The 17583-nt window shown below is 41.3% G+C and overlaps 1 protein-coding gene across 1 annotated transcript in view; it reads right to left on the reverse strand.

Annotated features, from left to right (window-relative positions):
• The window catches only part of PARP12 (poly(ADP-ribose) polymerase family member 12), a 38338-nt gene that overhangs the window by 16448 nt on the left and 4307 nt on the right, over positions 1–17583 (reverse strand). The window contains exons 2-6 of the mRNA XM_014859197.3: positions 16491–16626; positions 13401–13701; positions 12051–12152; positions 8451–8574; positions 885–1080 (exon numbers count right to left, since the gene is read on the reverse strand). Coding sequence (XP_014714683.3) covers positions 885–1080; positions 8451–8574; positions 12051–12152; positions 13401–13701; positions 16491–16626 — 859 coding nt within the window. The remainder of the gene's footprint in view (positions 1–884; positions 1081–8450; positions 8575–12050; positions 12153–13400; positions 13702–16490; positions 16627–17583) is intronic.

A 17583-nucleotide genomic window follows, 5' to 3' on the forward strand; every position in this document is an offset into this window, starting at 1 on the left:
AGCTGGCACGGGGCAACAGTATCTCTGTCCTTCAATCAGCCAATGTCTATGTCCTCAGGACCTGCTAGGCACAGGCACTGTCCTCGGCATGGGAATACATCAGTGGCAAAAGAGAGACAAAGCTCCTGCCCTCATGCAGCCCACATGACAGTATCCCCAGAGAAAAAGATATTCTAAGTGGAGATAAGAGCAAGAAACTAAAGCTTTAATACAGCCTCTCACAACCCAGAAGAGTACAAATGTCTATCAGACCACGCATCCCAATTTTCATTTTGGAGAGGCTGTCCCTATAGAAATGGTGACCTCCCTGTACTTGTACCTCTACAGGTGACCAGGGGGCTCCTTTTAATCTAATCCATCAATGAACATCTTCAAACAACTGATACTAACAGTTGTTGGATCCAGATTCCAAATCAATACCTGAAATAAGTCAATTTTCTTATACTTGCCCCCTTCTGTAAACTCGCTGCTAGAGGGAAGGCAGAGAGCCTACTTTGAAAAGCCTTAAACTTTATTCCGCAGCTACACAAACACTCCTGCACACATAGCACTTGCTCCAGTTACCCATTCAACAGTAGGAGAGGCATCTTTCTACTTCATTTAACAAAACCAATGAAGAAAGGTGATCTCACTACAACTTATATTCATTCAGTTCTCATGAGCCAACAGATAGCCAATCGTCCAAAAATGGAACCTCATACAAATGAACTCCAAATGATCTAATTTTGCCATAATTCCCTTAAAACCCGTGAGTCATACAAGGACCTGGGGATTCTTGGTGCTGTAAAGGACCCCTCGGAACAATCCTTGTGCTCATGTTTGGAACGGCTCCTCTAGTACTGATCCTTGGGAGGAAATACTCACCTTCTTTCCATGACACTTACTTGTCTTCCATATTCCTGCCAAGAACCAAACTCATCGGTCCAGTACCAAACCCAGTCAGTGGTGAGGATGAAGTGTGGAGGTTTGGTGACTGAGGAGGCTGTGGAGAGGCGACGAGCCCGGGCTGCGCCAAACATCATGGAGTCGAAGTTCAGACAATCAAAGTGAAAGTTACTGGCCGACTCAGCACACAGGATCCTGCAAAAGAACATGAGAAGTAGACTGAAAATTCCACCAGCCAAATGAACACAGGTCCCTCAGCTTCCACTTGTGGTCTTCTAGATGCCCAGCTGGTAGATATGAATGTAAATGGGACATTTACATTAAAAAAAAAAAGTCTCCAAGGTGGGAAGGAGAGGACTGCTTTTAAGATCAGTTTTGCTGTGCAAAAATAAAATCAGGGTAATATGGAGCCACATTATCATGACATTCACTATGCAGAAAATGTTAGTTAAAATATTCTTTTTAAAAATGCATTCCTGAGCTAGCAAGAAAGTGAAATCCCTAGAAGCTAAAAATAACAACATATATTGAGTGTTTAGTGTGTGAGCCAGACCCTGTATTAAGTGTTCTATACGTATTAAGGGATTAAGTCTTCATAACCCCATGAGGTTGAGACTGTTATCTCCATTTCACAGGTGGGAAAATAGAAGCCTAGGAAGGTTAAGAAACCTGTCTAAGGTCAAACAGCTAACAGACGGTAGAACTAAGGTTTAAGTTAAACAGTTTGGCTACATGGCGTGTACTGTGAGCCACCAGGATTTACTCCCTTTCCAAATAATGTACTGCCCAAAGAGCCAAGGGAAGGTAAAGTGAGACTTCTGCATAAAACCAAGATCCTAAAGACTACACATCCTTAGTGAAGTAGGGTGGAGGGGATCTGCCTTACGAGGGGAGTCAGTAAGGAAACTTGCCTGTATCAATGTTGGCTCTGGATGGAGGAGAAAAAACTTGCCCTGAGAACTTATAAACCACTCAGACCTCACAAAAGTTTCAAGTTGATTCACACTTCCTGTGTGAGAATTAACTTTAAAGAAGCCCCACAGAGGCAGCTCCCAGAGAAGCAAACACAAATTCTCTCTGGAGGAATTCACCTTCAACCCAGACCTCAAAAGAATTTCCACAGATAGTTTCAGCAAACATGAGCTCACAATCAAATAAATCACAAAACACATGTGGAAATTAGATACCATGAGTAAAAGTCAGCAAAAACAAACAGAATCAGTCCACCAAAGACAACAAACATTAGCAATCTTGGATGCAAATATAAAATACATATAAAGTGTTTTAAAAACTAAATTGAGGGCCAGCCCAGTAGCATAGCAGTTAAGTGCACAAGTTCCGCTTTGGCAGCCCGGGGTTTGCCGGTTCGGATCCCGGGTGTGGACATGGCACTGCTTGGCAAGCCAGGCTGAGGTAGGTGTCCCACATATAAAGTAGAGGAGGATGGGCACAGATGTTAGCTCAGGGCCAGTCTTCCTTAGCAAAAAGAGGAGGATTGGCAGCAGTTAGCTCAGGGCTACTCTTCCCTAAAAAAAAAAAAAAAACTAAATTGAGTATCAAAAGTATGAGTAAGAATCAGGGGCCGGCCCCATGGCCAAGTGGTTAAGTTCACGTGCTCCGCTGCGGCGGCCCAGGGTTTGGATCCTGGATGCGGACATGGCACTGCTTGTCAGGTCACATTAAGGCAGTGTCCCACATGCCACAACTAGAAGGACCCACAACTAAGATATACAACTATGTACAGGGGTTTGGGGAGATAAAGCAGGGGGAAAAAAAAAAGGATTGGCAACACTTGTTAGCTCAGGTGCCAATCTTTAAAAAAAAGTATGAGTAAGAATCAAGAGACTATAAGACTATTTGAGTAAGTTTGAAAAAAAAATAGAAATAAAACCTTTAGAAGTAAATAATAATTGAAATTTTAAAATCACAATAGATGGGACACACTGTATCTCAGACAAGGCTGAACCAGTGAATTTAGGGACCAAGGTGAAGAAATTTCCCTAAATGCTGCAGAGAGGATGGAAGAGAAGTTAACAGACATAAAAGATAACATGAGAAGATCTTATACATCTAATCAGAAGTCCAGAAAAGCAAACACGTGAAGAGATCTTGGCTAAGGAGCTACCAGAATTGATTAAACATAAGCCTCTGACTCAGAAAGCACAACAAATTATAAGTAGATTAAATAAAAATAAATCCACACATAGACAGATCTTAGTGAAACTGCACAACACCAAAGAATGACAAGATATTAAAAGGAGTCAGAGAAAAAACAGATTATCTACTGTACTTAGTTGAATTATATCCCCTCAAATGATATACTTAAGTCTTAACCCTTTGTACCTGTGAATGTGACCTTCTTTGGAAACTGGGTCTTTGCAGATGTAATCAAGTTAAAATGAGGTGATAATGGAGTAGGGTGGGCCCTAATCCAATGACTGGTGTCCTTATAAGAAGAAGCAAATTTGGATACAGACACCACGACACATAGGGAGAATGCCATGTGATGACAGACATAGAGAGTGGAATAATGCAGCTACAAAACAAGGCAAGCCAGGGAACAGCAAGGATTGCTGACAACCACCAGAAGCTGGGAAGCAGCAAGGAAGGATCTTCCTCTAGAGCCTTCAGACAGAGCGGGGCCCTGCTGGCACCTTGATTTCTGACTTCTAGCCTCTGGAACTGTGAGAACATAAATTTCTGTTGTTTTAAGCCACCAAGTTTACGGTAATCTGTTACAGCAGTCCTAGGAAACTAATAGAGCCACATTTAGACTGACAGCTAACTTCTACATAGAAGCAATGGAAGCCAGAAAACAATGGAATCATCTTTGAAGAGCTAAAAGAAAATACTCAATAAAACTATCTTTCAAGAAGGGGATGAAATAAAGACACTTTCAGACAAACAAAAAACACATCTGTCACTAGACTCTCACCAAAGCAACTTCTAGGAGATGAACTTAAAGAAGGAAAAGGACGTAGGAGGAAACAGGAGCAAAGGAATGGTGAGCACAAAACAAATGATAAATATGTAAATTTAAGCAAAGATTGACACTAATTTTTAACTTGTGGGATTAAATAAACAATAGAAGCAACACATATAGCACATCTTATGTGCCTGCCCTTGTTCTGAGTGTTTTACATACACTAACTCTTTTAATTTTCAAAATAGCCCTTTGATGTAGGAACTATTATCTAATTTGACATATGGAGAAACAGAGGCTGGGTTAAGTAATTTGCCCAAATTCATAGAAGTAGTAAATAAGTTTGAATGGAACTAGTCAGTTCAAGACTCTTCTATTGTTCAAAAGAATGATAAAAAGTAATGATTGGCTTAAGTTTTAGGCTAAAGGTTGCTAACTTAAAGAACCTGTTTAGATTTCTAACCACTAGAAGAGTATGCAACTCCCAAACTAGTAGATAAGGAAAAAAAAAACCAAGTGAGGGAAAAAAAAACCTAAGAGAAGACCAAAAAGAGAAAAGAAATATAGAAAAAGGTCAAATAGCAAAAACTAAGATGGACAGTAGAAATAAATTCCAATGTATAGGTAATGACAATAAATATAAATTAACTGACGTTAAGCACACATGGAACTTTTACCAAAACTGACCACATACTACACCATAAAGCAAATCTCAATAAAATTCAAAGAACCTGTTATTATTAGGTCTATACTTTCTGACTACAATGCAATTCATTTGAAATTAAATAAACTAATTTTAAAATTCTTTTAGAAATAAACCATGGGTCATCTAATATATGAGATCAAAAGGACAGGAGTTGGTTCTTATGAAAAAAAAGAAAAATACTAATAAAATTAATAAATCTCTTCAAGATTGTTCAACAAAAAAGGAGGGGGGAGAAAAATATTAGAAATGTAAAAGGGGACAAAATTAAAGATGCCATAGACCTAAAAGGGATATTACAAGCAGCTTTATGACAATTCGTTTGAAAATGAACAAACTCCTGGAGAAAAACATAAACTTACCAAAATCAATGCAAAGAAAAATAGAAAAGCTGACTTGCCCTATAACAATTACAAGAAATTGGGTCAGCAGTTTAAAATCTTCTCACAAATTAAACATTAGGCCTAGATATTCTTATAGATACATGATCAATCATTCAGGAAAAAACAATTCTAATTTTATGTAAATTTTTTCAGAGAACAGAAAAAGAAACCATCCCAACCTCTTTTTTATGAGGCTAGAAACTTCTTAAGATATAAATTAGGCAATGATAATATGAAACAATTATAGACCAATCTTACTCAAACATAAATGCAAAAATCTTAAACCAATTACTGGTGTCTAAATTTAGCAGTGTGTTTGTCTGTGTGTCTGTGCATCCCAGCTAAGTATGACTTTAAGCCCAGGAATGTGGTAGACAGTACTAGAAAATTATCGTAATTCACTGCATTAACAAGTAAAGGAGAACAAAACAGGAGCTCTTAATTAATATAGAAACAGCACTCAATAAAATTCAACTTCCATATACAATTTCAAAAAAAACAACTCCTAGCATACTAGGGACAAAATTAGAATTCCTTAACAAGGCCAAAGGTTCCAAACATTTACTCATGCTCAAGGTGAAACATTAAACAGTTACTTGTTTTAAAATTAAGAACGAAAGAAAGTAAAAAGGAATAATATTCCAGCTATCATGACTTGTATTCAGCATGATACAGGAGATCCTGGCACTACAATAAGTCAATAAAAAGAAATCAAATGTTTAAGAAATAAAAATGCTATTCACAGATTATATTAATTTCTATATAACAAGAATATATAGATAACTATACAGATAACTCAAAAGAATATTGATAATTTATTTGAATTAAGATGTTTTAGTAAACATGCAGGAAACAAGATTCTACAAAAGCCAATTGCATTTCCATGCATCAGCAGACGGAAAATATAACTTTAAAAAATATTTTTTTGAAAAAGGAAGTGAAGAAGGTAACAGATCCCTAAAGGAAAAAAAACTAACAAAAGATATACAAGATTTCAACGGAGAAAATAATAGAACTATTGAAAGATACTAAAGAAGATTAAATAAATGAGATGCTACCAGGTATATGAACAGAAAGTACAGCATCATAAAGATGTCAACTCTCCCAAACTGACAACAGTCAATCAAGTTCCAATTTAAAATATTATACCAAGTTTTCCATGAAAAACTCATCAGTGCCCACCCCTATAGGCCAGATTTTAAAATTTCTAAAGAGAAGCAAAAGGCCAAGAAGAGCCAAGACAATGTGAAGAAAAACAAGGTGCGGATTTGCCTTAACAGATACCAAAACTTACTAAAAAGATCTACAAGGTAAGACAGTGTGGTATTGATACAAACGGACCAATGAAACAGAAGAGGCCAGAAACAGACTCAGGTGTGTTTGCTAATTGGCACCTGACACAGGTGGCACTGAAAATAGGTGGAAAAAAGATGGCCTACTTTAAAAAGTAGTGTTGGGCAACTGAGTCTGAAGATAAACTATAAAATGTGTTAACGTTTTGCCAAATTTGGCTCAGTCTTGATGGCTTTAAAAACAAACTTTTGGAAGCGGATAGTGGCGATGGCTGCACAACAATGTGAATGCACTTAATGTCACCAAACCGTACACTTAAAAATAGTTAAGATGGGGGCCGGCCTGGTGGAGCAGCAGTTAAGTGTGCACGTTCCACTTTGGCCGCCCGGGGTTCACCGGTTTGGATCCCTGGTGCCGACATGGCACCCTGCTTGGCACACCATGCTGTGGTAGGCATCCCACATATAAAGTAGAGGAAGATGGGCAGGATGTTAGCTCAGGGCCAGTCTTCCTCAGCAAAAAGAGGAGGATTGGCAGCAGTTAGCTCAAGGCTAATCTTCCTCAAAAAAAAAAAAAGGTTAAGATGGTAAATTTTAAGTTATGTATATTTTACCACAATTTAAAAAATTTTAAATAATTTTTTAAAAAGTCATCTTTGGCAAAACTGGTAATTCATCTGCATAAGAATGAAACTGGACCCATACTTCACCACATGCAAGGCGAGACTAAATACAGCCCTTAAAATGTTAAGACTTTTAAAAGAAAATTCACGAAAATTTCTTTATGGTCTTTGGATAAGGAAGGATTTCTTACAGCACAAAAAGTATAAAACCATGTGGAAAAGACGGCTAAACACCTTTCTTCATTAAAAGATACCATAAGCTGACAGGAAGAGTTCATTTTCAACACACAATTAACTTCCAGAAATTTAAAGAATTCCTAAAACTAAATAAATAGCTAAAAACATAACCTCCCCTGCCAGGCAAACGGGCAAACTACAAGGAAAAACATTTCACAGCAGAGGAAGCACAAATGGCCAATAAACACATGAAGACACTTTACCTCATTAGGAATCAGGGACACGCAAACTGAGATAGCACTGTACACCCCAGACTGGCAAGAGTTCAGATGACAGGCAATATCAAACATTAGGGAGATGTGTCACTACAGGCTGCTAATGGGGGTGGGAAAGTGGTACAACCACTTTGGAAAACAACCTGGCATCACCTGGCAGAGTTGAGGATGGACCCGGCCTACCTCCCAGAAGTTTCTTCCCTGAACAGCTACCCTACAGACGCCTGTGGGCATGTGCACCAGAAGACAAGCACAATTCGCATGAGTCTCGAGAACAGAGTGATGAGAGAAAGATGCCAGGCCCAACAGTACAGCTATGGCTCCATCAGATGAGGTCCCAGAACAGGCAAGACTAATCTACGGTGATAGACGTCAAAACAGTGGTGGCCTATGGGGGTGGGCACTCACTAGAAGGGGACTTTCTAGGGTGATGAAAATGATCTGGATCAGAGTGTTGGCTACACGAGTGTATGCATTTGTCAAAACTCACTGAATTTAATATCTGTGCACTTCACTCTGTGCAAATTTTGCCTCAGAAAAAAAAGAGAAAGATAAGGGGTGGTGTGTGAGCCGTTTAATCTTCCAAAGGGGGACAATTTGTTTCAGACACTTTATCAGTAGCAATTTGCACATAATTGCACTCTAAGCACAAATTTATTTTATCCACTCAAAAAGTAGGCTCAAAGTCTCTTATTGGCAACATAAAGCAAGTTCAATCCAAGATATAGTATTTGAAAATAAGGCTACTCAGGACTTTCTGAAAATACAGGGACAAACTTTGAAAAATTAAAAAGTTAAAGGCTGAACAATAAATAACTGTATGACTTTACAAGCAAAGGCTACAATTTCACAAATGATTGCCTCTCACTTTTCTGCACTAATCAGTGAGCATATATGTACGTGATCAATCTTAGCAGCAAGTAATTGAGAACTTACTTGCTACCACCAGGTCTTTTTCCCATAGCTCCTCCCCGAAAGGAGGGAAAGTGGGAGAACAGAGGCACCAAACTGACAGTATGAACATTAACTTCCAATTTCCATCCCAGAGCTTCCACCTCCAGACCAGGCTGCTCAAGTGTGTGTGCGTGTGTGTGTGTAGGCAATCAAAACTAAATCCTGCTGTGTCTAAACTTCCTGCACTGCACAGAAAAGTCAGACATGAAGCAGACACAAGTGACGTATTTCATACCTGTCTTTCCTGGGATTGCTATATGCCTCTTCAATAAGCTCCATTTTGTCCAAATCCTTCCACTTGCCTCTGTCCAAGAATTGCCAACGATATGGCAAATGGAAATGAACTTTATTGCACTTACCTAAAATAAAAATATAAAGAAGTAAGACATCTTGGTAATACATAGCATGGCCTAGCCCCATGGTTCTCAATGGGTGTGGGTGCTGCCCACTGACCTGGGAATGTTTTCATGAAAAGGTCAAAGGCTCCATCCCTGCACGGGGCAGTCTGACTAAGCATTATTGCTATATATGTGGCATGTGGATGGGTAGCGGTCACCAGAAATGGAGCCAGATTCATCTCAACTAGAAATCCATCCCAACCCTAAACATCTGACCACAGGTGGGTCAACGGCATGGTTCCAGCCCACTTTGATCTTTCTAGCTGCTATCACACTCACCCTCTGCTCAGCACATCCCCACGTGCCTGAAGGTACTTACACACACTACTCTGCCCCTGCTGATATACACACAACAGCTGAGGTCTACGGTTTCCAGCCAGCTGCTCCCTTGCACTTCCCACCTGCCTCACCTTGGCTCGTGCTGGCCCCTCACCTGGAATGCTGCCCATACTCTCTCTCTACCTTTTGATATCCTATATGAGGTTCTGGTACATCCGTCCAGAGGAATGTTGTGAGAAGAAAGGAAGACAGCAAAGACAGGCAGGCAATGGGAAGCTCTCTGCATTCTGATACAGACCTACCTCCAAGATATATGCTATTAGTTAGAAAGATACTTGGAACCCACTGGAGCAGGCACTCCTTCAGTGCCTTGCTTGTGCTGGGCAACCTTGTCATTTGCCCCATGGAACATGAGTGTGGATACAAGGGTTGGAGAGAGAGAGAAGCACATGAGAGCCATCAAAGTCCCCACCCCAGTCCTAGGATACACACTAACTACCCACCCCAGCAAGCAAGATGTACTGTTTCTCCCCCCGACATTAAGCCTGGAATCAGAATCAGCATTCTCCATCAGGCACAGGGCTTCTCAAGAGCCAACACGAGTAGACAACCAAGAGTCACTCAATACATAGGAAAAATAACACGGACAGGCAGCTACTCACACAGAAGAATCAATACCTAAGGAGACAATTAGTAAACAGATCAGGAGTAACAGCTAGACTTAAACATAAAACTACAAAACTTTTAGGAAAAAAACATAGGGGAAACATTTTTGTGGGCTTGGAATAGGCAAAGATTTTTAAGACAGAAAAAACAAACTGTAAAAAGAAAAAACTATTAAGATGGACATCAATATTAAAATTTCTATTCTTCAAAAGACACCATAAAGAAAATGAACATGAAAGACACAGACTGGGAAAATATATTTTCAATACCTATCTCTGACAAAGACTTGTAAAAAGAATGTCTAAAAACTGTTACAACTCAATAACAAGAGACCAAACAATCCACAAAAAATGGGCAAGAGAGTGACAAAAGACCTCATATTGTATGAGTTTGTTTATACGAAATATCCAGGTAAAGCCATAGAGACAACATAAATTCGTGGTTGCCAGAAGCTGGGGGGAGGGGAGAATCGGGAGTAACTGCCAATGGCTACAGGGTTTCTTTGGAGGTGATGAAAATGCTCTAATATTGACTGAGATGGTGGTTGCACAATTCTGTGACTATACTAAAAACTATTAAATGAGTGAACTGTATAGTATGTGAATTATACTCAATATCTCAATAAAGCTGTTATATATAAAAAATAGGCAAAAGATTTAAACAGACACTTCACAGAAGAGGTACAAATGGCCAATAAACACATGAAAATAAATTTTAAATATCATTAATCATCAGGGAGATACAAATTAAAACCACAATGAGATATCACTACTCATTAATTAGAATAGCTAAAATTTAAAAGACTGACAATACTAAGCATTGACAAGGATGCAAAGCAACCGGAACTCTTATACATTGCTGGTGGGAAGGTGAAATATTATATCCATTTTGGAAGACAGTCTGGCAGTTTCTTATAAAGTTAAACACATTTATCATATGATGCAGTAATTCACTTCTGGGTCTTTACCCAAGAGAAGTGAAAACATATATCCAAACAAAAACTTGTACATGAATATTTATAGAAGCTTTATTTGTAAAAGCCAAAAACTATAAACAACCTAAATATTCATCAACATATAAATGGATCAATAAATTGTAATCAATCCATGCAATGGAATACTACTCAGCAATAAAAAGGAACAAACTATGGCTATGCCAGCATGACCAAATCTCAAAAACCCACTGAGTGACAGAAGACAGTACAAGAGAATACATGCGTTATGATTAAATTTATATTAAACTGTAGAAAAGACAAATTTAATCTACAGGGACAAAAAGTAGATCAGGGATTGCCTGGGGTTGGGAAATTGGGGGGTGACGATGAACTGTATAGGGGCACAAGGGAAATTTTTGGAATGAGGAAATTGTTCCATATCTAGATTGTAGCGATGGTTACATGGGCACACATATTTACCAAAACTTGAGTGCACACCTAAAATGGGTGCATTTTATTGTGTATAACATATCTCAATAATGCCGACTTTAAAAACATGCATATATATGTGTATACAGCACATATTCCCTGACCCAGCACCCCATTTCCGGGAATCTATCTATGGAAATACACATGTGTACTCAGATGCTCAAGGGAACATTACTCTAATCAAATACAACAAAGCTGTTTTTAAAAACAAGGTGGACTTACACATACTAACATGGAAAAAATCTCTAAGACACGATGTTAAGTAAAGGAAGCAGGTTAAGTAATACATATCACATGTTCCCTTCTGTTGAAAAATATGTAAAACAAATAGCATGACCACACAGCACATGTTTACCTTCGGGGAAGGTTGAAGGAGGACTTCAGACTTTACTCTGTATTATTTGACTCTTTTACAAAGTGAAAGTATTCATGAATTGTTTGAGTAGCTTTTAAAGACTGAAAACAAAACAAGAAATTTGGGTGGTTGTTTTTTAAGGAGTCACCGAATTTGAGAAGAAATTTTTCTTCAGTCAAAGCCCAGGACAGCAGTAAGAAGAAAACAAAGGTTTAGTGAAAATACAAACACACACACACAAGAATTGCTACCTCTGGATAAAGAACTGTGGAGAGAAACCCCCAACTTAAACAATTACTTGTCCCTTAAGAGCAAACATGGGTGTCTCCTCCTCAGGGAGGGCCTTCCCAGTTTCTAAGGCATCTCTAAGTCTATGACCACCTTTATGAGGGATGCTTATCTTTGTTCCCACTAGACTGGGCATCCATGTCTTGTGCAGGCCTGTGACCTCATGCTAAGCTGACCAAGGGTCAACACTTGACACTCACTTGCTGCGTGTATCAAAGGTATGTTCCAAAAACTCATCTGCAATTTAGAATCTCAAGTAATACCTACTATCCTCAATTCCCCATCAAAATTGCTTCAGAATTGGTGCAGCCAAAGTGCCTCTCCAGCTCAGGATTAAGAAGGCCCTGACTCCTCTGGATGGAGGAGGGGACCTGGAGAAGCAGTTATCCCACCCACAAGTGGATGAAGGGGTTTCCTCTGACTTACCTTGAAAGCTACAACTTTTCCAGATATGGTACAAGCAGATCTGATCACTCTCCTCTTGGTTCATAGTATTTGGGGACACAGAACCGGAACTATCTCTTTTTTCTACAAAGAAACACCAAAAAGACACATCAACTTCCATCAAAGCTTCTGATATGGGGTTGGAGTAGTTCAAGGTGTAGAGGAGAGAAAAAAGGATTCGTTCATCTCTCTATACAAGATGAAAGTGGGCAAAGCAACCTCACAAAATCCTATAACGTTCGGGATGAAACAACCCTCAGACATGCAGGTGGGCCGTCTGCACTTTAGGGAGGAGCCAGGAAGCCAAATCCAGGACACCATGGAGGGCTCTCTTCTCAGCTCTGGCTGTGCACCCAATTCACTAGGAGACCCATTTAAAAACACAAGTGCCTGGCTCTACCCCAGAGTGACTCAATCAGAATCTCCAGGTGTGATACCTGGGACACCTTTTATTTAATAAAGGGAGGACCACTGTCCTACTCATTTAGATGGCTTTTGAGATTCCTTCCATATCTAAGGCTGTGATGATCCCACAGGGCGAGTGGAGGGTGACATTTTACAAACTAGAATTGATTCTTTTTTTTTTTAAGGTATGCTTTTTGGTGCGGAAGATTGGCCCTAAGCTAACATCTGTTGCCAATCTTCCTCCTATTTTTTTTCCTCCCCAAAGCCCCAGTACATAGTTGTATATCCTAGTTGTAGGTCATTCTAGTTTTTCTATGTGGGATGCCACCTCAGCATGGCACAATGAGTGGTGCATAAGTCCGCGCCCGGGATCCAAACTGGAGAACCCCAGGCTGCCAAAGGTGGAGCACATGAACTTAACCACTTGGCCACAGGGCCAGCCCCAGAGATGGCTTGAGATTCCTTCTGTATCTAAGGCTGTGATGACCCCAGCGGGTGAGTGGAGGGCTACGTTTTACAAACTAGATTTGATTCTAATAGCAAGTACTTGTTAATGAACTACCAGAATTGGGTACCAATAGCAAGAACAAAAGCAATAAGTAGAAAGCCTACATCTCAAAATGAAACCTCCTTAATTTTAGGTTAATTATAGGAATTGTAATATAAAAAGGGCATTAAGTTGCTTTCCAAGTTTACCTTTACCAGTAGCACTCCAATGAGCCTTTACCTAGTAATTACATTTACCCTACACACACCTACCACCATATAAGCATGTACAACTCATTAACAAACCCTCCCTATTTAGTATCACCTGTCACAACCCCCACTCCCTAGGAAGGGATCACCAACTGTGTTTTACTAAAAGAAGCACAGACTTGCCCAAAGTCACACTTCCATTTAATGGCCAGCTGGAATCCAGGGCCTTACCCGAAGTCCCCTGTGGGTCCGGGGGAGGAAGGTGCCCTCTGCTGGGGGTAGAGCTCTTATTCTTGATGTCATGAGCATTTCTGTAAATGGAAGGCAGCCTGCTCACCAGGTCCGAGCTCATACCCAACTTCTCCAATTTTTCCAGATTCTCAGAATTAGAGAAATCATGAGATCTCTTACAGCCAGTGCCAAACTTGCATTCACCCTGTGAAAAATACTGGCAGACATGGAGTTTGATACACTGCTTTTGAAAGGTACAAGAGCCGTAGGGTCCATCTCCTTTGTTGTAGTGAAGGCAGATCTGTTGACAGAGAAGAGAAAAAGGTTTAGGAAGGCCTCACGCGACACCACATCCCTACTGACCAGTCCACTGGTTAGAAGAGGTTCCTCTAGAGACCCAGCCAAAGCTGTGATTCCGTCATCCACACGGCTATGAGAACATCCCTCACTCTGCACAGACGGCTGCTAATATGTTGTTGGCTAAAATGGGAACTGAGTGGACAGCAGACTGCTCAGAACAAGCCCCTCCACCGGCAAAATCCAAAAGAACTTCAACCTGATCAGAGTGGCTCCCTTCACATGAGACATTTTAATGTAAATCACATAGCAGCATCCTAACAAGACTTATTTACTACCTACACACTTCCCCCAATGATTCTCTGCCTCTCCCCTACCCAGGCCCCAGTTTCTCCCAACTCTCTTTTCTACAATTCAGGGTCAAAGAGCCTCTGAGGATTTAGAGCATCTGAGAGAAGGCCAAATACAGCCTTTTCACTTCTCAAGTGCAAACTGAGACTCAGAGAAGTTAACCGGCCTGATCTAGCTCACAGAGCTATCTACCACATCTGGCACATCTGTTGAACTTTGTTGGCAAAGCTGGGACTTGAACTTGAATCAACTGCTCCTTCTCTACACCACAAATTCTTGGTGATAGGAACCAGGCCCAAGACCACCAGGGGCCCAACCATCAATTTACAGGCATTATTTTGAGCAAGATGTAGAAATGTAGCAGAGGGCTGTGGAACCCAGACTTAGAACAGCAGGAACCCCACTCTGGAGATGGAAGCCCTGAGGGGAAAGGCGAGAGAGGCTGGGACCCAACCCTGATTCTGCCATTTGCAAGCTGTGTGACCTTGGGCAAGTCACTCATCAGCTGAGATTCAGTTTTTTAATACCTCAGATGAGAATAATGCCACCTACCTCACTGGGCTATTGTGAGGATTAAATGGGAAACAGATGAAGTGGCTAATACAATGCCTGAACATAGTGGGTATTTGATTCATGGTGGCAGCCCCCAAGTGGTCATCTGATAGGGGACTAGCCTGAGAGCAGAAATCCTGGCAGGAAAGCCACACTGGATCCAAGTTTACGGTCTCAGCTCCCATTTGCTGGCACCGTGGTCTGAGCCAACCTGCAGACCCAAGCAGACAGAGGCTACACATGCTCCAGACTGGTCACCTCTGATTCATTTCTCACTCTCCTGACAAGACCGTCTCTCTAAAACATTCATGTCCACTCTCCAAACACAACTCCCCTCTAACTCCTTCCTGTGATACAAAAGGCTGAGTGGATGAGCCTCTGACCACCTATTTCTCTTTCTCCCTGTCTCCCATCCTAAAGCCAGGTTGCACGGATCTACCTGCTGTCCCCTGATCATGCCAGGTTCCCTCCCCTCTGTGCACAGCTCCCCCTTCCCAGACCTTCACACCTTTATTTAACCTTCAGCACCCAGAGCAGGCACCACACACTCCAGAATGCCTTCTCCAGTGTCCAAACTGTGCCCCCAAGATCAGAGCACTGATTTCAACTGGAGCATCTAAACAGCATCTTGCAATTATCTGCTGACCTGTCTCACCCAGTAAATGTGTTTCCCGGAAGGGCAAAATGGGGTCTTTTATCTCCTTATCACCAGTGCCTAACCCGTCATAGATATTCAATAAAGGTTAGCTTAATTAAATCAATACTCATTTTCAAAAGGCAAAAGAAAAAAGTTACTACCTATTATGCACCAGTCACTACACTATGTAGCACCTTTCTCAAATGGGCAATTTTAATTGAATAATGTGGAAGAATTTTCATTAAAATATGCCAATCTAATCTCCATTACCTCATCCTAGAAACAGTGCCAGGGCATCTTATAGAACCTGTGCTGGCCACAGGAATGCATCACTCAGATCTGCTGCAGAGCACAATTAACTCTCAGCCCAGCTGCTGCTCTCTGGAGCCACTACCTTATTCACCACATTCCCACAGGCTGCTCCCAGCAAAGACCAAGCACAATGTTCTGGGGAGATGCAGGATGCCTCCAACATCAACTTTACCTCAGAACTTCCTGTTGGCCAGGTGGAAGCTTCCTTGGAGTTGTGCTGCAGTCAGAATCTCTTCTGACCCAGTCCCCTTCTTTCCCTCTCTCCTGCCACAGAGGTCAGACCTGCATCACTGCTGAAGGCTCTCCTACATTCTTCTGTTCCATCCCCAATAAATCTCTTGCACTGCTAACCCCACCTTGGTGTCTGCTTCTCTAAGGACCCAAACTAGTACATCATCATTGTGGGAAGCTTCAAAACAAGTGGTTAACATCTGAAATGCTATATGAGAATTCACATCAACTAAAGTTCAAAATTCCATGGGTGTGACCGAATTAGTAGAGAGCACATCACCTGCCTGTCAGCAGCTCTGGGAAGCTTCTCCACAGACCCAACTGGGTCCAGTGATACCTGCATGGTTCCAAGTCTTGCTGGACAGGGAGGGGCTGCCTGGAGTCTCTCATCCCCTCAGCTCTGTGTAAATAACATCTTGCTACAGCCACTGGACAAACAGACTCCCTCAACCTTACAGAAGCCCTGCAAACGAGGTACTAGCCCAACTGACACAGAAAGAAAGGACGCTTCAAGAAGGGGTAAGGTTGGCCCAAGGTCAAAGATCTAAAAATTAGTAGAGGGCAGGATTCAATCCAGAGCTCCATCAGGCAGACCCCAGTGGTCACAATGGGGTCCGTAGCTTCTCTTATGCAATAATATTTCCCATCTTCCAACCTTCTGACCTCTCCTCAATTACTTGCGCACACACCCACCCCCTCCTGGCACTCACATCCGGCAAAAGCCAGGGGTCGTTCTGAAACAAGAGCTGGCAGAGCTCACTGTAGCTGAGGTGGTCCACACCGTGAGTTCTCAGCACACTCAGGTTGTGATCGGTCGTCAAGCTGTGACTGTTCCTACAGTTCTTCCTGAAAAAAAGCAGAGTTGGTGTCACAGCTGAACTGTATCTTCCCAAAATTCTTATGTTGAAGTCCTAACTCCAGTACCTTAGAAGTAACTGTATTTGGAAACAGTCTTTAAAGAGGTGATTAAGTTAAAATGAGATCACTGGTGAGGGGCCAATCCAATCTGACGGGTGTCCTTAAGAAGAGGGGGTTAGGACACAGACATGTACAAAGGGACAACGTTAAGGACACAGGGAGAAGACAGCCATCTACCAGCCAAGAAGAGAGGCCTCAGAAATAACTAACACTTGATCTCTAACTTCTAGCCTCTAGATCATGAGAAAATAAATTTGATTGTTTAAGCCACCCAGTCTGTTATGGCAGCCTGAGCAAACTAAAACAGATGGTAACATCAGTCTTTAAGATAAATTTTTCAGGAACAGTTCCTGACATTGTTTAGAAGCACCAGAGAAAAAGCAGTATGTCTATGCAAAGATAAAACATAATGCTTATTTACAAACTCACCAGTCACAAGATGAGTCACAGCATACCAGTCACTGGGCACTTCAGAGGCACTTAAACATTGGCTGAATAAATGAGTGTTGACGCCTTACGGTTATAGGTGTTTACACACACCCATACACACTTCTGAGGCCCAGCCCTTTTTTCTGCTTCCTCCCCTTCATTTTTTCCATCAATAAGCCCCTATTGAGGCCTCACTGTGAGCCAGGCCCTGGCACTATGCCCCAATGATCCAAAGATAAGACTTGAAATAATCGCCCAGGTCAACAGGACCGGGAAGAGTTAGGCAAATAGCATTTGCTTGACTCAGTCACTGCCATACCTCACATGCCATGCTTATTATAAGCATCTCAAAAGAAAACCGAACACCTGATTAACTCCTCAAACCTGCACCTCCCACCGGCTCCCTCATCTCAGTAAAAGGCAACTTCCCTCTTCCACTGGACCGATCAAAAAACC

The sequence above is a fragment of the Equus asinus genome, chromosome 1 (genome assembly GCF_041296235.1).
Source record: "Equus asinus isolate D_3611 breed Donkey chromosome 1, EquAss-T2T_v2, whole genome shotgun sequence".
NCBI classification, from domain to species: domain Eukaryota; kingdom Metazoa; phylum Chordata; class Mammalia; order Perissodactyla; family Equidae; genus Equus; species Equus asinus.